A 24251-nucleotide genomic window follows, 5' to 3' on the forward strand; every position below is an offset into this window, starting at 1 on the left:
ACATCTCCATAAACCTTTTTAGTGCATAAAGAGCAGCATTGCGGCTAGCAAGTCCCACCTTTCACCCTAAGGCGGTTTTCTCCTTTCTCTGTAAACAGGACATACAATCGGGTTTTATACCGAGATGTTCCATTGCCCAGATGGACAGATGCTTTTCTCTATCTCAACTGCCAACAACCGCCAAGAGGCCTTCTTTCCTCTTGTACTAGTCCTCCTCAGCACAGACCCTTCACGGGTGTCAGGCTGGGGACGATCAGGTCTTTCCCTTCCCACGAGGCCATATTTCAGCCTATCACACTGGGAGAAACCTTGGACAATACCTAGAGCTTTCCTAGGCAGAGGTCCCTGCGACCTTTGGCAATGTGCATGTCCTTGGGTACTTGAGATTAAGAGAATGGTGATGACTATTAACCAGCAAGCTGCCTTCAGGCACTTGTTTAACAAAGCACACCCTGCACAGCCCAAAATCCTTTAAACCTTGAGTCACCACAGCACATGTCTCTTGCAAGGACAAGGTTGGGGGTAGGGTCACAGATTAACAGCATCTCAAATACAGAACAAAATGGAGTCTCTTATGTCCACTTCTTTCCATATAGACACAGTAGCAGTCTGATCCTTTCTTTCTTTTCCCCACAATGCTTTTCAGTATTTTGGCCTAGGTTTTTGTTCGAATGAGTCCAAATGCGTGAGGTTTACTTGTTTTCTGATTCTGATCTATAAAAATGGGTGGTCTCAAGAGACCAAAAAGTTTATTCATAGCCAAAAATGACAAAAGGAGTTCTTATTCTCCTGAAATAGGAAATTTTGTATTCCCATAGTCAAAACAGTAAACAATTTTTGAAATTAAAGTTGAGAATCTTGAAATTAATTTATTTCAGTAGAATAAAACAATAAGCAGCATGAAAACATAAAGTGCTACATAAAAGTCCCATATTACATAAATTTTGAAAAGTTCATTGGCTTAAACAGTTACAGGTGAAACAGATTACGTATTTTTTTCAAGCATGCTAGTTTAATTACCTTGATATCTCATCATGTGCTATGTTGGTCAAAGAAAATGTCATGAGTTGTCTAGATCTGAGGATTAAAGTAAGGAGGAGTCCTCAGCCTTTACTTACCAGAATATCCATCCAGTTTTAGCTGTATGCTGGAATTAAGGAGTTAAAGTAGGACTTTAAAGATAATAGTTTTATGAAGAGGCCTTTCAGTGGGGCTTGGACAAAAAGGGCCCCAAAGACCAATTTTGCTCATTAACCTCACGCTGGGGGTCAGATTGACAACTTAAGAGTTTTTAGGTAGCATATGTGAGGTAAAAGGGAAGAAGAAAATGGTGCCCCTTTCAGATGGTGCTTCAGGTGCTAAAAAATATCCCAACACAAACAAGCAGGTGGCTAGCTGACAGGTGAGGGAAGAGATGCAAGTCAGATAGCAAAGGATCTGCATGATGCAAAATCTTCTTGGCTTTTTATTTAACTTAGCAGTGAATGCAGCAGGATTGGCTTAAAGTATAGGTACACCCCATGGAAATGTGCAACAAGATCACATCGATCCAGAGGCTGGCTCAAGTTTGAGGGGAAATGGAGGGAAGACTGTTCCTAGCACACAATCTCAGCAGGGGTTGAGGTCGTGGGGATTTCTTTCTTCTCCTATGAAGCTACCTGGTTTTCCCAGCTGGGTCGGTGACTTCTTGCTAGGAGACCACTGAGCACTGAACCAAGGTTTCTAATATGTTTCAAATCAAGACTTTTAGAATGTATTTTCTTACGGCAATAAAGTTATAAAATGGTAACCTATGATTTTCCTCATATAATGAGATCTTCATAAAGTCCTTGAGCTTTTTAGACTTTAACAAATTCAGCTACAGATATAAAAAATAATATGTAAACACTTTTAAAACGAAAATTTATTAAAGTTTAAGACAATTCTGTATTATATAATAGTGTACAATATGTTCTTAGTTTAAATGTAGAAATAAAGGAAAGTTGTCTCTCAGATGAAAACAGAAATTATGTCTGACAGTTAATAGAACGAAAGTTCCATAAACAGGAGTAAAAATTAAATTTGCCTTTAAAATGATTTTTTAAATTATTTCTCTTGTCCATAATTTCACTTAGTTAAAACCACATAAGGACTTTATGAATACCCTCCCCTATACTATTCAAGATGTACATATGGGCTAACTTTCGTGGGCTGATCTAGAACCTAAATACCATTTCCAATATTGTCTGACTTGTAAAAAACTTAACTTACAAATAACACTTTTGGAGCATAACCTATTTGAAAGCTTGGAACTACCTGTATTTAAAAATTAAGTCTTCATTAACAACACCCTCAAGAGTGCCCTCAGTGCTGCGAACTGAACATGCTGAAGGCAACGTTTTTCTGTGATTATATGGTCTCACCAGCCATTGTGATGATAATATTATCTACTTGTGGAGCTAGCTAGAACTAAGTTATATATTGATTTTTCCACTGAAAATTCCTTCCTGGGCTCTGACTAGGTGGACAATTCTAGGTAAAGGTTTTTCTAACTTCTATCAGTTACTTGGGCCCTGAGGTTTTCTATTAAAATAGTACACGAAATATTTCAATATTATGCATATTCCTGGAATAATTAAAATTTATACTGATTATAAAGCTAGGCATATAATACATCCCCAAAGACATACATTTCAAAGCAGAGCAAACATTCAAATCTTAAGAACCCCCCATTTAACTTCTGGAAGAAAATCAAGCATCTCCTGGCTTGGGCCCTTTCTTCCTTAAAACAAAAATCTATGGAAGACTGTTTTATTTCTTTTTAAACTTGTGGGTATGGCAGCAGGGGGCAGGGAGCGGTGATGATAACAGCATATCAAAGTGGTTACAAAGTACTCCCTCTTCAAGTAGCATCCAGTGACAAAGATGTGATCTCATTTCCTCATAAATGTTTGACTGAAATAAAATTATTTTCACTGAAGAATGTTTAGGACACAAATAAAGTCACAGAATGAGCAATCCCTATAAACATCTCCTATAAATGACATTTTAAGGAAGCTACTTGAGGAGTTTTGCTTTCCCTTTTTAACTCTTCTATCCCTATACATTCTACATACGTAGAAACAGTGTACTCAATAAGTGGTATTGAGTAACTAGTAATACTCACTGGAACTTAAAACATCATCTTTTATCCAAAAATTTCAAAGAGCTATATAGGAAAGTATTACAAATTTACATAAAAAGAAGGTGAAGCATGAGAAAAAACAAGTTATTTCCCTGCAAAGCAGATCAAATAGTGAGACAAGGAACTTTGACTTCCGGTCCCTTTAAGCAGGACATAACTGCTAGACATAGTATGAATGTCTAGATATATTTATACTAAACTTATAAGGATCAAAAAAGGAATGAAGGGTAAATACAAAATAACTTTTTTGTAAACAATTCTTAGATTATACCCAATGCAGAATGTTTAATGAAGCAGTTGAGTCACAGCTCTTAAGTCACAAAACAATATTATAACTCAAAGTCAAATATGTATTCATTGGCCAGATATATTCGTCGGAATATAAGAGCTGCCAATGCCAAAGTCAGGATGACAATCAGTACAGCTGATCCGCCATGATCAGTGTGGGTGTCTCTTGGCTGGCGGCCCTGGATTCCATCTGGTGAAGTAGAAGACCTTCTCTGACTCTGCTGCTGGGCCCGGCGCTGTCGAGGGCTCATGGAGGTATTCTTAGCTACAGGTTGGGTAGGTTGATGAAAGGATGCTGCCGAGGAATTCTGGACTCCATACTAGGAAATTTTAAGAAACTTTGTTTGAAACTGGCAAATAAGTTTGTAAATATACTTGTTATCTATCCAAGAATACACAGAATCTCAGAGGACAACATATGACTAAAGGCAACACTACCAAGAATGATTGTTACTAATAATATATCCCTTGGGGGGCATCTACATTTAGGTTCAAAAAAAAGTCATAACTTAGGACAGCTTTTTGACCTTTTAATAGTTTTATTAATATATTTAGAAAAACAATCTCTTAAAACATTGACTATAGATGATATTTTAACACATACACTTAATGAAAATATTTATATACATATAATGTTTTAATTTAATTAAAAATGTCAGATGCCTTTTGTCTCTATTTTTTTTAATCTTTTTTTTTTCTTTAAGAGATGGGATCTTGTTACATTGCCCAGGCTGGTCTTGAACTCCCGGGATCAAGCGATCCTCCTGCCTTGGCCTCCCAAAGTGCTGGGATTATAGGCGTGAACCAATGTGCCCAGCCTCAGATGCCTTTTGGATGGTATATCACTGACTAAAAATCAAGTGCCTTGATATTATAAAATTCTAAATTGTTTCCTATTTAAAACAATCATACAGCACTTTGGGAAGTTTAGGCAGGAGCCCAGGCATTTGAGACCAGTCTGGCCAACATAGTGAGACACTATCTCTACAGAAAAATTTTAAAACTTAGCCAGATGTGGTCATGCCCCAGATGTGGTCATGCCCACCTGTGGTCCTAGTTACTTGGGAGGCTGAGGGAAGAGGATCACTTGAGCTCAGGAGGTTGAGGCTTCAGTGAGGTATGATCACACGCCTGCACTCCAGCCTGAGCAACAGAGCGAGACTCTCTCTTAAAAAAAAAAAAAAAAAATCACATTCTTAGTTGTCCCTAGTGATACATATATATTTATATATATAAATGTTTCTATAATAACCTAGAATAACCAGCATGTGTGAGGGAGTTTTGCTTTTTAATAGAAAAAGAAATGGCTTATTCAGAACCTTGATTCCTGCCCTGGGAAAAGGAAAAAACCTGACAGACTGCAAAAACAAAACTGCCATCAATGTTTTTCCCATTTCTACATTTCCCATTGCTTTTTGATGCTAAAATATCTGCATCAAAAAGCAACAGATGGCCTGATATTATCTGCTGCATTTAAAGTTTTGGCAATCTCTTGCCTCTCAAGGCTAACAAAAAAAAAAAAAATCATAGCTTATCTGGGATTTGATGTATAACATCTCAATTAATTTATATTACACTTAATGTAAAATAACCACCCTTAGCCAAACCAGGTTTCAGTTACTTTCATAGTGATCAAATTATATAATCATACTCTGAGAGAGTTTATATGTATATAAAGTTTTAAATAATTAAAAACTTAACTTGCAATTGTAGACAATTTATTGCTTGTTGGTATTTTAACCAAAAATGGTCTCAATTAATGACCTATGTCTATGAACAAGAATTCTAAGTTTTATGTATTAAATCAAAATGAGAAATACTACTATAATAACATCGTTATTTGTACACTCTAATTTACTTAAACTTCTTGATTTACTTAATTGTATTCCTAGCATTTTTTAAAAGTACCAATCCTAAGATTCATTCATTCAGTCAACAAATAAACACTGACAATCTACTATATAGAAGGCACTAAGCCAGGCACTAGGGATACAGTGGAGAAGTTGAAAGAGACCCCTGATCTTCACAGAACTTACATTCTGCATGTAGCTGGTGGCTACTGTGTTGGACAGAGCAAGTCTAAAGCAAATTTTTGGCTCTAGGACTTTATTAAGTCAGTATCTTAATGCAGCTGAACAATCCTGCCAAAAATAGTGTCTATTCAGAAAGTGGCTAACATATGGATATTTTGTTTTATTCAGAGTCTAACACTATATTAAAATTAACTTTTCAGACAATCATAGAATTCTGGAGGGATAAGACAAAAATTATTTAATCCAGCCCCATTTAACAAAAAAAGAAAACTGAGGCCAGAAAGCATGAACAACTTGCTCAACATAATATAATTCATTAGAGGGACTGATGAGTTAGAATCCAGTTGTTAAGAGAACCAAATTTTTCAGATATTTGATCTAGTATCTTCTCCTCCTATTGCAAACAATGATAATGATAGAGACATACATATATATTGAAAGATAAGAGCCATACCGATGTACTGGCCGTAGCACCCTGGAATGTTGTAGGTATATCATCTTGTAAATCAGTTAGTGAAAAAGAGTGGTTTAAGTCTGACTCAGAAATAGTCTTTCCAGATGAATTGACTTCTGCCTATAAACAAGATAGGCCCAAGAGCAATGTTACAACAGGAAACATACACAATCTACAACCTGCTAAATCCCTTCTGTTGGATTTAATTGCTAGTTTAACATCTATTATCAGGCAGTTAAGCACTGAGCACTCTTGTGTCCAACACTGTACTAGGTATCATAGGAAGAAGCATGAACAACACCTGTTCTCAAGACGCCGTTACTTGATAAGAGACAAAACTAACACCCATGGTTCACAGTCCACAATGCTAAAAAGCTCTCAAAACTCAAGGTTTTCTTGGTAATTTTTAGGCAAAGCCTGATATGAGCTAATGTAAAGCTATGAATAGTCTTTATCCCACATTAGTGTAAACATTAATCCCACATTAATGTAATATTCTCAGATTTGCTGAGGAAATCCTAATGGATTTGATTATGAGGTGCTGCCCCAGATCGCATGGCAGGTTAGTTAATATATGGTATAGTAAGATCTTTTCTTAAGTCTGAAAAATTCTCATGTACAAAACACATTTGGTCCTGAGATTTTTCAGAAGCAATTTTAAGTGTAATAGGAATCCTCAAAAGGAAGAAAGTAAACATGTTCTGAGCTCCTCCTCCTCCAGGCACTACAATAGAAGAGAAGGGAACTGGTCCTGGAAAGACAGACAGTCCATAGAGAAGTGGACAGGGAGGAGGAGAGAGCATGCTGCTTAATGCAGGTTGACATTTCTGTCTGTGAAGCTAATTAAATTCCAGGAGGATTAAATACTTAATACTTTATATATGTATGTATGTATTTATATTTTTTTGAGACAGAGTCTCGCTCTGTCACCAGGTGGGAGTGCAGTGGCACCATCTTGGCTCACTGCAACCTCTGCCTCCTGGGTTCAAGTGATTCTCCTGCCTTAGCCTCCCAAGTAGCTGGGATTACCGTCATGCACCACCACACCCAGCTAATTTTTTGTATTTTTAGTAGAGACGGTGTTTCACTGTGTTAGCCTGGATGGTCTCCATCTCCTGACCCTGTGATCTGCCTGCCTCGGCCTCCCAAAGTGCTGGGATTACAGGCGTGAGCCACCGCACCCAGCCAATATTTTCAATAATTAAATATTTAATACTCAAAGTATTAAAATACTATATAATCCTATGGTTGGGTAAAACATATACAGAAAAAAGGGATATATGGGAGGGATGCCAAATTAACAGTAGCTGTTTCTTGAGGGTGGGATTATGAATGTCATTTTCTTTTTCTTTCTTTTTCTTTTTTTGTTTTTTTGAGATGGAGTTTCACTCTTGTTGCCCAGGCTGGAGTGCAATGGCGTGATCTCGGCTCACTGCAACCTCTGCCTCCCAAGTTCAAGCAATTCTCCTGCCTCAGCCTCCCAAGTAGCTGGGATTACAGGCATGCACCATGACGTCCAGCTAATTTTGTATTTTTAGTAGAGATGGGGTTTCTCCATGTTGAGGCTGGTCTCGAACTCCTGTCCTCAGGTGATCCGCCCACCTCGGCCTCCCAAAGTGCTGGGATTACAGGGGTTAGCCACCATGCCCAGCCATCATTTTCTTCTTCTTATCTATATTTTCTGTAATAATAGCTAGAATTTATTAAGCACCAGGGACAGTTCTGAACGCAACCCATGTATTACATATATTGATTCAATCCTCACAACGATCCTATGATATAGGTACCATTATTATTTATAGATAAGAAAAAGGCACAAAGTGAGTGGTTAATTAATACGTCTGACATCATACTACTACTAAGCAACAGAGCTGGGATTTGAACCCCGGCATTGTATACCAGAGTTCAAGTTTTACTCACTCACTATGCTATAAAGCTTTCATGAATGTAGTTAGGAATTCTGTAATAAGAAAAAACTTCCATGCCAGTATTAAAACATTTCATGTACCCTATACATATATACACCTACTATGTAACCACACAAATTAAAAATAAAAAAATATGAAAAAAGAAAAACATTTGCAAATGTTATATTGTAATAGAACTGCATTGCTTTCCTTTCTATGCAGAATACAGCAGTAAACAAAAGGGCTACAAGATTAGAATTTAAGAATTTATAGTACCTTAAAACTGATTTGCCTAGCCAGTTCTTTGGCTTCTTGGTCAGCTTGGCTCAAATCGCTTCCAGATTTTAAAGGCAACAGGACATCCTTCATGGCAGAGCCACATCCTTCACAACAGAAATCTTGTGATCTGGTAGAAAACAATTTTTTAAATGAAAATAAATCAAATAGTTAAATGTTTAATTTCCTCTTACTGAGACACTCAAATGCTGAATCATTAAACTTAAAGGAACACTGGAAAATTCCACATCACATTTATCCACATGCTATGAATTAGACAATTAATGTAATAATTATAGTCCTGAGACAAGTAAATCTTAGGCTGGCTTTAAAAAAATCCAGGGCTCAGATCCTATTTTTTCCAATAACTATCTAAAGAAAAATAAGTTTTACATCTATACAATGAGAAAATTGTCTATTATACAGTCCTTGAGATCACATATAACAAAACTATTTTAAGGCTGTGAAAAAAAGTCCTTTAACAAGATCAAATTATGTTAGCAGAAATACATATAAAGCAGTAAAGAAACTAATTAAACATAGAATTTACAGATATTTCTAGAAAAAAAAACCCTCACAAATAGAGTATAACTTGAAAGACTTGGGAGAACTTGCAGAAATTCCAAAGACTTAATTTATTACTGATTATATATTAAGTAGAGACTCAGGATATGTCTGTTAACTAGACTATTTTCTAAAACATATTTCTCTTTCCATTTTTCCCTTTGTATTCCAGATATAGTGAAAACTTCCTTGACGTTTACAAGAGTCATATGAGGATATGAATTACTGAAAGTAAACATGCATCATATATAAAAATATATAGTTACATTGTTGAACTTCTTTTTAAAAAATTGTTTTTCATAGTACTTCTAGTTCTATTAATTAAAAAACCTTAGATCTTAAAGAACATACTATTTAAAATTATGAAATATCATATAAACAAAATATATGTAAAAGTAGCAATAATTTAGTTTTTCTGTTTGTTTGTTTGTTTGTTTGTTTGAGACAGGGTCTCCTCATTCTATCACCCAGGCTGGAGTGCAGTGGTGCAATCATGGCTTGCTGCAGCCTCAACCTCCCAGACTCCAATAATCCTCCCACCTCAGCCTCTTCAGCCTCCCAAATAGCTAGGAACACAGGTGTGTGCCACCATGCCCAGCTAATTTTTTTTTTTTTGTAGAGACAGTGTCTCCCTATGTTGTACAGACTGGTCTGGAACTCCTAGGCTCAAGTGATCCTCCTGCCTCGGCTTCCCAAAGTGCTGGGATTACAAACATGAGCCACTGTGCCCAGCCTAATTTAGTATTTATTGATGAGTATTTCTTGTTTTTCCAGAAGTGGCACTGTTGTCCACACGCCTTTGAGAATTGGTTATATGCAAATTATTTGCTTCAAAATGTATTCACTTTTAACTGAGTCAGATGAAACTTAAGGAGAGTGTTTATTTTGAATGTATTAGTTTATCTACAGTGGTAGCACACTACCTTGGTTGAATAAAAAATCTCTTTGTTTTTTTTGAGACAAGGTCTCAACTCTGTCCCCCAGGCTTGAGTGCAGTGGCACAATCATGGCTCACTGCAGTCTCAACCTCCCCAGGTCAAGCAATCCTTCCACCTCAGTCTTCCAAGTAGCTGAGACTACAGGCACGCGCCACCACGCCCAGCTAATTTTTGTATTTTCTTGTAGAGATGGGGTTTCACCATGTTACCCAGGCTGGTCTCAAACTCCTGAACTCAAGCAATCCACCTGTCTTGGCCTCCCAAAGTGCTGGGATTACAAGTGTCAGCCACCATACCCAGCCCAAAACAATTTTTTAAAAGGTTTCTATTATAGACTGAGAATCTAGAATATATAGTGAGAAGCCTAGAAGAACAAGAACTCCAGTTTTGTTTTGTTTTTTTAATCTTGCACATGAAATCAAATGGATAAAAGCATCTAAATTGAATGAAAACAAATACTATGTATTCAAAGTACATAGTGTAATCTATCAAGAGTTGTACAAATAAAGTACATCCCCAGAGTTTGGAAATAAGATTTAAAAAGAAAAGTTGCTTATAAGACCAAGAAGTCTACCAAATCTTCCAGATGCTAAAATCTAACTATTTGATTTAGCAAATATCTGCGGAGGGCCTACTCTGGGGTGTGCTAGGGTAAAATATGCCATAATTTAATTAGCATAATATGTCTGAAGGGTGGTAGGCAGCAGACTCCAGAGCAGAAAAATTATCAACATCAAAAATTAGGTATCAGCGCTACTCAAAGAGGGGCTACTCTGAACGGAAGGACTGATCTTGGTTATATAGACAAAAATACACCTGCACCTGAAAAAAACAGAGAAGGCATCACTTCTCTGTTTGATAAAGAAAATCTCTTTTGCTTTATTCCAGATCACTTATTAAGCACTTGCTATGAGCTAGATGCAAAGATGGATAAAGTGGATTCTCTCCCGGCCCTCAAGGGGTTTGTAATCTTGTGGAAAGCTACAAATAATTGCTCTGGTTCTTTTCCATCTGTAATTCCATATAAGTGGAAACAAATGACTGGTATTGTTTTCCAGGAGAATATATCTCCCACTGTATTAAAAAAAAAATAGTGAAATAGTATCAACGACTTTTTAAGACTAGATAGCATTAAATAAATTACTTAGATTCTGGTCACTCCAAGGAAATTATTACAACTGAATTTCTAAAAGAGCAAAACTGAGATAAGATCCTGTAGCTACAGTCGCTCAGAAAGTAAGTCACATAGTAAGAGGCAGGCCCTACCTCCTAATAGCCATTACCCTGAATACCATTCAGACCTCAACAAGAATGAAATGCAAAACTTACTTTTTGGCAAGTGCTCTTCTTTCCTCAGGAGTGTAATCTAGAGAACCTATGGCTCCCTCTCCTTTTGTTGGCATAAACCCAATGATGGCTAATAATGCTGTCCTTACTGAAATAAAAAAGTAAATATCAATCTAAATTGCTTTGTAAAAGCAACTGGGTTTATTCTGGAAAAAGAAAAAAAAGAGAGTATTATACTTCATAACTATGAATTGACTGAAGTTATAAGAGATTTATATTCACTATAAATTAACACTTACTACTCCACGAAGGCTGCCAAGTTTCAGGATGATGTCCTGAGATGCTCAAACAGATTTTCTTGCCCACTTCAAATCGTCCATTAGCCTGAGGAATAAACAATACATCTAGAAAATTAAATACATGTGTTTAATGTTTATACTTTCTAAGTAAAAATATACTATTTATATATAATAATTTTAGAAATTATCTTAAAAAGATTTTTTAAAAAAATGTAACCTCTAATGGGGCACAGATTTTTTTGTCCTTATAGACTCCAAAAATACTTGTTGGATGCTGAATAATAAAAGCTGTTGTTAGAAGGTGTTTTACAGCACCTTTTGAAACTGAGTTGCACAACTGAAATCTAAATAATTAACACATAAAGTTTTACTGGCCAGCGAAGTGGCTCACGCTTGTAATCTCAGCACTCTGGGAGGCTGAGGCGAGAGGATCACTTCAGGCCAGGAGTTCAAGACCAGTTTGAGCCACCTAGTGAGACACTGTCTACAGAAAAAGAAAAAAAAAAAAGAAAGAAAATTAGCCAGGAGTGGTGGCGTGTGCCTCTAGTCCTACCTACTTGGGAGGCTAAGACAGGAAGACTCCTTGAGCCCAGGAGTTCAAGGCCACAGTGAACCATGACTGCATTGCTGCATGCCAGCCTAGGTGACAGTGTGAGACCCTGTCCCCAAGAAAAGAAAAGAAAAAAAAAAAAAAAAGAAGAAGAGAGGAGTATCAGCTAATACTTGTTAAGCAGCTTCTATATGTCAGGTACTTTATGGTGTGATTACAATTACCAAACACAAAATTCCTTTTGACTGATGAGAAAACTGAATTTTAAAGACATTATGTAACCCACCCATAGTGTAATGGAAAGAGCACCAGTCAGAATCTAGGCCTACTGGCTCTTAAACAAATGCTCTCTCTGTTATACAAAATAGAGGTAAAAGTAGCATTAATTTGGTATTTATTGACGAATACCTGTTGTTTCACCATTTGCTACTCCATGTGGGTCAGATGTTTAACTTAGATAGAACAGGATGAAGACTGAGAAGAAGCAGTGAGATTTCTCAAACTAATCTCTGAGACTGGTGTAGTTTCATGTTTCAACAGGGCACTATGTGTGGAAGGTGGACTGCAGCAGGCTACACTAGAGAAAGGATGCCTTGGAGGTTACCAAAGAGAAAAATAGGCACAGCTTAAAGTGGTAACAGATACAGGGGAAGGTTTTTGTGTTTGTTTTTGCTTCTTTCAAGGTTAGGGGATAATTAAACATAGTTAAAATTAAAGGAAATGAGAGAAGAAAAGCGTAACAATTGAAGAGGAATTAGATCAATAGTTTTCCTTGGCCAGGTATGATGGTGACTAGCACTTTGGGAGGCTGAGACGGGAGGATTGCCTGAGGCCAGTAGTTCAAGACCAATGAGACCATGTCTCTACCAAAAAGCTTTTTAATTAGCTGGGCACAGTGGCATGTGCCTATAGTCCCAGCTACTCAGGAGGCTGAGGTGGGAGGATTGCTTGAGCCCAGGAGTTTGAGGCTACAGTGAACTATGTTGGGCCACTGCGCTCCAGCCTGGGCAACAGAGCAAGACCGTGTCTCTAAAAAAAAAAATTTTTTTCCTTCACATGAAGAAAAGACATGTAAAGTTGGAGAGAAAGAGAGAAATTCTGAGATATAAATAGTAATAATAATGCTAACACTTATTGAATACTCTGTGTCAGACTCTATTCTAAGAGCTATACAATAAGATATTGATACTTTTCATCCCACATAAACTCAGTGAGGTAGGTATCATTATTCTCTTTGTAAAGATGAGAAAACTGAGGAAGAGAGTGTAAGAAAGGTGGGAAGTTGAAAGAGACAATGTGATTACAAGGCACAATAACATTAGCTAACCTTTAGTGAGTACTTATGAAGTGCCAGATGTGTATGCCCAGTGCTTTTCATATATTAATTCATTGAATCCTAACAACCATGATGTGACATTTATGCATTCAGTTGTATCATTTTTACTTCTCGGATGCATCAGCTTCCTAGGAATTATTTTGGAGGAAAAAAATTGTAGTCCCAGGGCCTGGACCCCCAAAAGCAAAATTATACTGTTCTAATATTTCTTAATGAAAATGATTTGCTTACTATATTTTGCACCTACTAGGAAGAGTTAAGTCATGAGCATTCTAAAAATCCAAAATTCTTACCGTTAGGAGAATAATGCTTGGTGGTTTCATGGGATACTCTGGTGGCAGTACTATCCGCCCATGATAAACTCCTCCATCAAAATCGGAGTCTGGAGGCCCTCTAACCGTGAAGTGCCATTCAAAAAGGTTATCCTGAACAAAAACAATAATCCACAAGGAATTAATAATATTAAAAAGTTTGATCATTTTATCTCAATATCAGAAATGTTACCAAGCAAGAAAAACTAAATGCTTTATATTATTGCTAGTATAGTTTCTAATGTATGAGATGTCTTGAGAATGTAAGTGATAAATTAAATTTATAAGTGAAAGCTACTTAATCTAGCTTTCATGTTCCATTGAGCTAAAATCTTTTATAATAAACACATTAAAAATTTCTGTTATATATTCATAACTTACAGGTTTAAATTAGAAATTAATCCTTAAAAGAATAGCAAATTATTATAATTATATAATCAAAAAATTACTATGTTTGGGTTATTTTAACAAATCTTTAAAAATTAATCCTTATAGATACCTAAGAGCTTATTTATAAAATGGTAATATTAATATATTTAATGTCATCTTACAGTTAATATGTACTTTTCAGTATACAAAATACTTGCACTGAAGTTATATTTTTATTCCCACTGTTACCATGAAAACCTGCCTGAGTATATTTAAATGCCCTCCTTTTACAATGAGAAGACTGAGAGAGGTAGAGATGCTTGTACAAAAAGCCTTGAGTAGCTACGGAGACCCATCAAGAGGCTTCCAAACTGTAAAGTATCTGGGGTTCTTTCCACCTTCCCTCCCTCAGACTCAAGATCTAACCTCGGCTGGGTGCAGTGGCTCACACCTGTAATCCCAGCACTCTGGGAAGCCAAGGTGGGCAGATCACGAGGTCAGGAGTTCCAGACCAGCCTGATCAACATGGTGAAACCCCGTCTCTACTAAAAACACAAAAATTCCCCGGGCGTGGTGGCATGCGCCTGTAATCCCAGCTACTCAGGAGGCTGAGGCAGGAGAATTGCTTGAACCCGGAAGGCGGAGGTTGCAGTGGACCGAAGTCACGTCACTGCACTCCAGTCTGGGCAACAGAGCGAGACTCCATATGCAAAAAAAAAAAAGATCTAACCTCAACTTAGCATCTGAGACCCATTTTATAAAGACCACAAAATCTGTTTCTTCTAAAGTGGCTAATGAAATATTCAGGAAATACGGTGAATAAAATGTCAAACTACATCACACACATCTGTAATGACTCAAAGCAATGAAAAGCAATTTTAAAGAATTTGTTTTACATGTTAAAATCCATATGAAGAACATGGAGATAGAAACTAACCTCTAAAGGTTGCGCATGGTAATGATCTGTTGGATCTTTCAATTCTGCCGCTTCTTTCATTAAACGCTTAACAGCTAAAATAAAATTCATAAAATAGAGATATTTAAAATATACTTTTCTGAATGATTAACACAGACTTACAAGCCTAATGAAAAATGTGTAGAGAACTAGTGCAAATGAGCATATGGCAAAGGTTTAATTATAAGATGATGGGAATAAATAGAGGGGGAGAGGAAGGAAATAGTTGCTAGGCATTAACACTTTAAAGAGTTACATATTAAATATATAGTGAAGACACTATTTTTATTTAATAAGTACTTATACATACTTCCTATACGGTGGTATTTGTTGAAGTGCTTTTACAGACATTAATAACTCATTTAACCCTTAATACAACATTACTAGATAGGTATTATTTTTATCCCTATTTTCCAGATGAAGAAGCCAAGACACGGAGAGATTATATAACTTGTTCAAGGTCACACAGTAATGACAGAGATGGGATTCCAACACAGGCAGTTTGGCTCTACCCTGTTACAATATCTTTATTAACAAAAAATGTATCATCTGGATCTCACGCTCGGTGAACAGGAAACACCCCTATATCCTCCACCTCTTGGGACTTTCCATCCACTATCTTGCATTAAATTAACGGACTCTCCCCTGAATTCACTGATTCTCCATAGCCCTGATGAAATTCCTTCTTGAAATGATTCTTCAGCTTCACTAAAACCTCCAGTCCACTGACCCAAAACTTTCTTCACCCCTCCTATACTTATATTTATTTTCCTCTTTATTCACACCCTTGGCTCTTAGGAGTCCCTCTTTCATGCTCCCTTAATAAAATCCAACCGTGCCTGACCCAACCCAACCATCTTATTTGGTGTCTACACCCAAACAGCTGAGCATTACTGAAAGGAGGAAAAAAAGTCAGAGAGGCTGGTGCAGTAATGCCATTACGAGTCATTACCAACAACCTCTACTGGGATACAATGCCACCTACTGTCCCCACATTTCTCTAGTAAGCCTTCAGCCTACTCTTTCCACCTAGCACTCCAAGATTATTTTCCTCTGTTTCAGTTAATGGCAGCCAGCTTTTTATCTCCCTGATGAATGACTGCTAGCAGGAGCTGCTCAGATGCCTATCACAATCTACAATCCTATCTGTATCTGCACCCTTTGTCCTCTATTGGCTCTCAAAATTCAATCCTTTGATATGCGCTCTGGATCCTAACCCCTCTCATCTCAAGCTTCTGGTGCTAAAACATGTCAGGATACTTCAGTAGGATGGCTGAGCCAGGGAAAAGGCTTCTCAAAACTGTGTTTGCAACCACTGTTACAGTTCAAAAGAGAGGTGTGCACCAGATGCTGGGAGGACAGGCTGGGCATCTAACTTTAGAGCAGATGGAAAAGAAAAGGAGTCAGGTACTGACATGTGGGGAAAAAAAAAAAAAAAAAACAGTAGAAACTACCCAGGTAGATACGAATAGGAAGAGGTAATAATAAAAGTAAAATGTGTAGAGGCACAGGTTGGAATGGTATGGGGAGAGAGATTAACTGAGAAGCAACCCCTACACGTATACAACCACAACGGTTTGGTATGTATCAGGACTTTTGCATAAAATTTCATTTGAGGCCAGGCGCAGTGGCTCACACCTGTAATCCTAGCACTTTGGGAGGCCGAGGCGAGTGGATCACCTCAGGTCAAGAGTTCGAGATCAGCCTGGCCAACATGGTGAAACCCTGTCTACACTAAAAATACAAAAATTAGCCAGGCATGGTGGCAGGCGCCTGTAATCCCAGCTACTCGGGAGGCTGAGGCAGGAGAATCGTTTGAAGCCAGGAGGCGGAGGTTGCAGTGAGCCGAGATCGTGCCATTGCACTCCAGCCTGGGCTTCAGAGACAGACTCTATCTAAAAAATAAATAAATAAATAAATAAATAAATAAATAAATAAATAAGGCTGGGCGCAGTGGCTCACGCCTGTAATCCCAGCACTTTGGGAGGCCGAGGCAGGTGGATCACCTGAGGTCAGGAGTTTGAAACCAGCCTGACCAACGTGGTGAAACCCCATCTCTACTAAAAATACAAAATTAGCCGGGCGTGATGGCGCATGCCTGTAATCCCAGCCACTAGGGAGGCTGAGGCAGGAGAATCGCTTGAACCAGGGAGGTGGAGGTTGCAGTGAGCCGAGACTGTGCCACTAGATTCCAGCCTGAGCAACAAAAGAGCAAAACTCTGTCTCAAAAACAAAACAAAACAAAACCCTCCAGGCTGGAGGGCAGTGGTATGAACACGGCTCACTCACTGAAGCCTCAACCTCCCAAGCTCATGCGGTCCTCCCACCTTGCTCTCCCCAGTAGCTGAGGCCACAGGCATGCACCACCATGCCTGGCTAGAGCGGGGATCCCACTATCTTGCCCAGGCTGGTCTCAAGCAATCCTCCTACCTCAGCCTTCCAAAGTGCTGAGATTACAGGCGTGAATCACCATGCCTGGCCAAAAAAAAGTTAAGTTACTATCCTACTTCATAATTATTAATATTCTTTTCCATTTCTTACTCTGAACTAAGCCCCTATATGCAGAGACTTTGTTCACTGGAACATCAACTATTTATTGAGTTCCTACTAGGTACTAGATGCTACAGCTTCATGCATCAAGAAAATATGGCTTTGGTCACTACAGACTTACGGCTGGGAGGTACAGTCAAAACAAAACAGCATGATAAATGCTATATTTGAAACATGTACATACTGAGACACCCTCTCCCTCCAAGTCTAGAGACTGGGCTTTGGTCAATTCCTTGAACACACTTTACCTCCCCCCCACTCTTGGCCTTTCTATACAGCTTTCCTCAGGGCCCAGGCTGCTCCGGCCCCATCCTCCACCTCACCATCTAGTCTGGCTACCCTAGACCTTTAAGTAACTTATCAGGAACGTCTCTATGACACCTTCCCTTGTCGCCACCACCCCCACCCCACCAACAGTGCTTGGAGATTCCAATTTGGGCAGATCAAAATCCCTGAGGCGTCCTAGGGAGGGGTGGAGACTAGGAATGCTCTCTGAATTAGTCTGATTAGATTTAGAAACCACTGCCCTAGAGACCAGGTTGAGTCTCCTTGCTCTATGCCATCATAACACTGTATTTTTCCTCTTATGAAGTTCGTCTCACTTGTAATTACTTTTTTAATATCCGTTTTTCCTGCTAAGCAATAGTAATGACAGTGTAGCAGTACAGTCTCCTCAGGGCTTAGCACATGGTAAGCACTCAAATGTTAGTTGAATTATATTTTACTATCTTCTCTCAACATAGCTCTAAGAATCCAAGTAAAGGCAATGATTTTTCAACTTAATAAAACAAAATCCTTCATTCAAAGAAAGCTTAATGAGAACCCCACAGGTGAAACAAAAACCCCAGGGCCGCTTTGGTTGCAGAGGCCAGTGGAAGGACCTGCAGGCTATCTACTCCCCATCCTTCCATTTCACTCCTGAAGGGATCCATGGAACAAGGATGGAAAACCCTGCTTTCAAGCCACATAAACCTATCATTCCTTTAAGTTAATATTATTAGATAGAAATACAATTATGGAAGCTGTTATGAAGTTAATTAGTTTGGAGATGCCAAAAAGATTGTTTTTCCTTCATTCCTCATCAACTGGCTGAACTCAATAATGATTAAGCTGAAGTCAGATTTTATGTCATTCTATACCCTTATCACATTTTCTCTGCCTCTCCCCTACTCAGTTCACCTAAACAGGAAAGAAGAAGATAAACACTCAAAACTTGTACCTGGATATTATGAGAGATGTATAAAGGGTCAGAATTGTTATAAGAATGTATCTGTACCAATCCTGTAAAGGAACAATCATTAACGATCATTGGTTCAACAACTAAACAGCTGATTTTATTAGTTCCTAAGTCACTCAAGCACATATCATGTAAGAGCTAAGGGCATGTAGCCAAGAGGTGAGATTAGTCTCTTGTTTCCATAATCTATTTTTTCCAAAAATAACATATATTATGAATGCTTCAGTGAAAAGAAACGGGGACTCGATTTAGAGCTGCATTAAAATTCTGACTCTGACATTTTGTAGCTCTAAGTCCTTGAACAAGTCACTTGATCTGATTGTGGCTCGATGTTTAATCTGTCAATTAAGAGTCAATAATTTCTCCACAAAATTCTCCTTTCCTTTTCAGCCCTCTTTCTTGCCCAGGCCCTGACTCATTAAGGTTGAAAATGGACTGGCATATAAGGCCTTCTCAATGATTCTTCCTAACTCAAAACCATGCCTCAGCAGATGTCGCTGGCCTTATGGTATGGCTCCCTGGCTCCTGAGGAGAAATACCAGTGTTAGGAAACAGTCGCGGTTCAGAATGCTGCCTGGCAACCGGGCTACAGCATAGTCTGCCCCTCCTGATACTTCATCTCTCGCTTCTACACGGCTAGAGAGGAAACTTTTTTATTCCAGCTCCTCTCCTACCTCTTGGAAAGGTTGTTCCATGGAATCCTTTCTCTGTGGTGAGATAAGATGTGCCAGGAAATGAGGGGGTGGCCCCTGGATGCCTGCTCTTGTTCTTCCTTCTTATAGAGGCCACATGGGCACTCTGGAGCTATGCTCTAGGTGCTGTGGGCCTAGGCATTAGCATTCTTCACACACCGGGGCTAGCTCACTAGGCTCACATTGGGGTTTGTATCCCGCTAACAATAAAGGGATCTTCTACAGGCCACTGCGTCCCATATATGGATTTCTCTTGAAAAGCAATTGATATTATCAATTCCCAAAGCATGAATGAAATTCAGGAGACACGTATATTAAGGAAGGCATGCTCCCTAACTGCCTCTTCCTGCTCCCATAATGAACGTACTTAAGTAAATGCCTACAGAGTGATGTTTCTGCCCAGGAGGACCCTGCAAAGGTATCAGTTCAACAAACATTTAAAGAATGTCCGAGTGTTGGAGATAAAAGAATGACCAAGACCTGCTTCTTGTCTTCCATAACACTGAGTAGAGAAAGACATGAAGATAATTACAACACAAGTGGTAATATTGACCAAGTATTTATGTACAAGTATATGTAGGAACTACTTTAGTCTGCCTAGGGGAGCTAGACAAGGCTGAACCTTAAAGCTTGAAGAACTATAGGAATTTCAGATGGATTTAAAGGAAGGCATTCTAAGCAGAGGTTCCAATGGGAACCAAAGCATGTAAGTGAGAAAAGCTACTCCAGCTGGAGAGTCATTCAGGCAAAATGGATAGGTAAAAATGCAGGCCTGGTGCAGTGGCTCTCACCTGTAATCTCACCAATTTGGGGAGCCAAGGTAGAGGGAACACTTGAGCTCAGGCGTTTGAGACCAGCCTGGGCAACATGGTGAAACCCTCCTCTCTACAAAAAATATAAAAATTAGCTGGGCGTGGTGGCACACACCTGTGGTCCCCATTACTCGGGAGGCAGAGGTGGGAGAATCGCTTGAGCCCAGGAGGTTGAGGCTGTAGTGAGCTGTGATGGCACCACTGCACTCCAGGCTGGGAGACCCTGTCTCCAAAAAAAAAAAAAAGAAAATGCAAAAGAGCATAAGAATGTGGACAATGAGGCTGGTGAGGAAGGCCAGGGTCAATCATTAGGCCAAGCTAAGCAGTTTACTTTGAACTTTATCGACAGCTATCAGAAAGCTACTGAAAATTTTTCAATTTGAGGAGTAATCATTTTTTGTTTTAATTGATCTGGCGACAACAGTGACTGATTAGACATATGTGTTTGTGTGTGTGTGTTGAGTTGTGTGTTTCAGGGCAGGGATGGAGCAAGGAAGCCGACCAAGAAATAAAAAATGACTCCCATAGGTGCCTGAGTGCTGTCTATCCATGGGATATGAAATATTAGGGTAAACTGCAAGTTTAGGGGAGGAGAGGAAAACTATGAGTTTCGTCTTTATACTTGTAAAGATTTTTTTTGCTTTATGGGAAATAAAGATGAAGACGTTGAGTCACCATAAGTTCTGTGTATCTATAGCTTAGGAGAAGGGTCTGAGTTGGACATGAAACCTTGAGTGGATTAGTGTGAAGGTGCAGTTGACACCAATGGCATGCACAGGTTACTCTTAGACTTCTGGTGGAGGCAGTGGGTACTTTTGCACCAGTCTCTTATACTCCCATCACCTGCTGCACATGTCAATGGCCCCCGATGAAGAAGCTGCCAAAAGAGGTGCTATATACACATCTACTCACTTTGTACTATAAGACTCTACTTCCTTGGCCAGAGCGGACCCAAACATGGGTCAAGTAAATTGATCCATAGACAACTACTGACAGGTTAGTCAGAGGCTTTGAGGTGATCCTACACAACAGCTCTACCCACAATCACAAGTCCATTCCAAAAAACACCATAAAGGAAAAAGTTTCCCCACCTATGAAATGAACAAATTTACTATATCCACATGCTACTACACTGGCCCTTAACCAACTATCTGTATTGTCTTCACTTCATCTTTCCACTCACACATCAAAGACAATCCCACATCAGATAAAGAGTAAAAGATTATGTCTCTCCCGTTGTGTGGTTGTTTTTTGTTTGTCTGGTTGGTTGGTGTTTTACGTGTGTGTGCACCCTGCCGTACGCAGGAAATTGGAGTTTTCAGTTGCTCCCCTTCACACAGGCATTACTCTAAAAATAACACAGGACTGAGAATAAAGCAAAGGAAGGAAGTATTTTCACGATGCCTCCCAGCATTTTCAGTAAGTCCCATATCTCACCTAATTCAACTTCTCCATGAACTCCAAATAATTCACACATTAACAAAAATAGATTTTTAAGCACTGTTTTTTTTTTTTTAGAACCGCAACACTATCTTTGAGGAAATGAAACCAAAAAAAGGAAGCAATTTTGACACAGTTAGAAGCATGTCAACCAAAGCTCAACCAGCTGACAATAGTTGACATACTTTGGAAATGTACAAAATTCTGAAAAATTTTAAAAACATCATCATAGTATTAAGTCTAACCTATCAAAATTGAGCGATTTTTCTGACAACAATCTCTTGGGTTCCACCAGTTCTCCATTCCAAACTGCACTACTACTCACATGTGCATTATTCTCTGGACCTTTCACTGAGCACTTCTGCTGTCCTAAGGAACCATGTGACCAGGAAGCCATCATACATTTTTACCCAAACAGTTCTAGTTAAATCTACCACAATGTAAAGAATTCAATCATTTTACCATCTACCTTAAAAATTAAGCTTTTCTTTCCCTCTTTCTCTTTGGTCTTTTCTTCCTCCCTCCCCACCCCGGGGTTCTTTTTGTTTTTTGTTTTTGTTTTTTTAGATGGAGTCTCGCTCTGTTGCCCACACTGGAGTGCGGTGGCGCGATATTGGCTCACTGCAACCTCGGCCTCCACGGGTCAAGCCATCCTCCTGCCTCAGCCTCCCGAGTGGCTGGAACTACAGAAGTGCGCCAACACCATGCCCGGCTAATTTTTGTGTTTTTAGTAGAGACGGGCTTTCGCCATGTTGGCCAGGCTGCTCTCCACCTCCTGGGCTCAGGCCTCCCAAAGTGCTGGGATTACAGGCATGTGCCACCGTGCCAGGTCTTCATCAGATTTTTTTGAGGAGTCAGTGGCCCCTAAAATATTATGACCAATTCTACACACTTGGTCACCTAAGGACATTTCTGAGCTTGACAGCACTCAGGTTAACAAAGCTCCCTCCAATCAATATCCTCAGGCTTTTCTGGGGTTTTTGCATATTCTGAAACCATACAAAAAACCCAAAGATTCACAATGTCAACTCTTTCCATAAGGATGCTAGTCTTGCTAATTCCTACTGAGAAACAGCTTTTTTTGGAAGGAAATGTTAAGCAACGCAAAAGTTAGTGAAATCACTAATACCCTAGAGTTTATCATGCAGAGTTAATTGTAGAGTTTCTTCCCCCTGACAAAATGTATCAAGGTACAGATAGAAAAAATACCATTTAGAGGATCCAATGATTTATTTCAAGCCTGTTTCATTAAGCTGAGAAAGCTAGTTGCTTATCTTTATAATACACCAGAAAGTAAAGGTTAGTATTGCTGGGACTGCTTGTGTAAATAAAGCAGGATCATTAAATGCAGGAAAGGAATCCTACGACTGAAGACAGATATGTTTCATATTAGCCAGTCTGGCAAAAATCAAGGTTAGCTCTCAAGAACAGGGCTCAACTAGGTGTTTTTTGTTGTTGTTGTTTTGTTTTTGTTTTGTTTTGCTTTAGCTCTACAGTTAACTGGTTTAGTTACAGAACACTTCCTTTATGTCTGTAATTGCATTCGCCCAAGTGCTGCAAATAGGATGTTTAAACGACTAACTCCTCAAATGTGAGTAAATCAGCCGGCTAATAGTCCACTGACAGCGACGGGGAGGGAATTAACGACGGTGTTCAGGATGCAGGTACAGCGAGGGGGTTGTTGACTATCGCCCACCCACATTACCTTTACACCTGTTCTCAGGGATGAGTTTCTGACCCAGCTCTACGGGACCGGGCGAAGACGAGAAAAGGGGGAGGCTGGGTGCTGCGGGCGCTGGCCGGCCGGGGGATTGGCAGCGGGCGTCCACCCGGCCACCCCGCCCTGCGGCCTGCACTTCCCGGGCAGGCGGCGGTCTCGCGTAGAGCGCGAAACCAGGAGCTGAGCCGCGAGTGGCGCCAGACGTGAGGGGACCGCGGCGACCGCCCCGGGGTCCAGGGTCACTCCGCACTCCTAGCCCAGGGGCCCCAGCCCTGCTCACCCGGACTCTTCAGGTTGTAGCGGGTCTCCATGGCGGGTCGCTGGCCTGGCTCCGGCCTCCCGGGCAGCTGCCACCTCCTCTCCACGCGGCCGCTGCCCAGGTCTCAGCGCGGCTCGGGCGGACGGGGCCTGGCCGAGGAGCCTTGGCAAATGCCGCCCAGTCCAGCCCGGACTGCGGGCGGGTGGCAAGGCTGAGTGCTGGCGAGGCGCTGGCTTCGCGATGGCGCCGCCTCCTCCGCTGCGCCCCCGCCTCCCTGAGTGCCTGGCAGGCACCGGCGCCGGCCGGGGCGTCGCTGAACCCGGCGCCCGGGCTGGAGGTCAGCCTCCTCCGGTAGCCGCAGGCCCAGCCCCGTCGCGGCCGCCCGGCTTGCGTCACCCGCCCTCGTCCGGGATTTGTGAAGTTGCCCTGACGTGGCAGTAGCTTCGTGGCGGTCGGTCCCTACCCAGCCGCCGCCGGCCCCGCGAAGCCGGCTTGGGGAGCTGCAGGAGCGAGCGGCGTCCTAGTCCTCTCGTCCCGGCCCCCGGAAACCGACCTTCCGCCGGACCCTCTGGGGTCCGTCCCCAGGCGCTGGCGGGTTTCACCGAGGAACCGCGCGGCGCGAAGCGGCTCCGGCCCTACCCGCTGTAGGCGAAGTCTGGGATCCCCGGGCCCTGGAGAGCTCAGAGAGGGCGCCGGGCTCCGGCTGCAAAGCTGTCCGCAGCCGGCTGCCCGCGCGCGGTCCCGCGGGGTCTGGGAAGGGCTTTGTTTTTAGATCCAGTCCCTGTTGCGGGGGGCGGGAGTTAAGTGAGGA

The 24251-nt window shown here is 40.4% G+C and overlaps 1 protein-coding gene across 1 annotated transcript; it reads right to left on the minus strand.

The window, feature by feature from the left end:
- Positions 1–938: 938 nt before the first annotated feature.
- On the minus strand, positions 939–23818 carry UBE2J1 (ubiquitin conjugating enzyme E2 J1). The gene is made up of 8 exons (XM_050789542.1): positions 23462–23818; positions 14713–14786; positions 13389–13520; positions 11210–11294; positions 10953–11058; positions 8122–8251; positions 5939–6058; positions 939–3771 (listed from the first exon to the last, which is right to left on the minus strand). Exons 1-8 carry the CDS (start codon positions 23490–23492, stop codon positions 3493–3495), a joined length of 957 nt encoding a protein of 318 aa, XP_050645499.1. The 5' UTR covers positions 23493–23818; the 3' UTR covers positions 939–3492.
- Positions 23819–24251: the final 433 nt, after the last annotated feature.

This window comes from Macaca thibetana, chromosome 4, assembly GCF_024542745.1.
Source record: "Macaca thibetana thibetana isolate TM-01 chromosome 4, ASM2454274v1, whole genome shotgun sequence".
Taxonomy (NCBI): Eukaryota; Metazoa; Chordata; class Mammalia; order Primates; family Cercopithecidae; genus Macaca; species Macaca thibetana.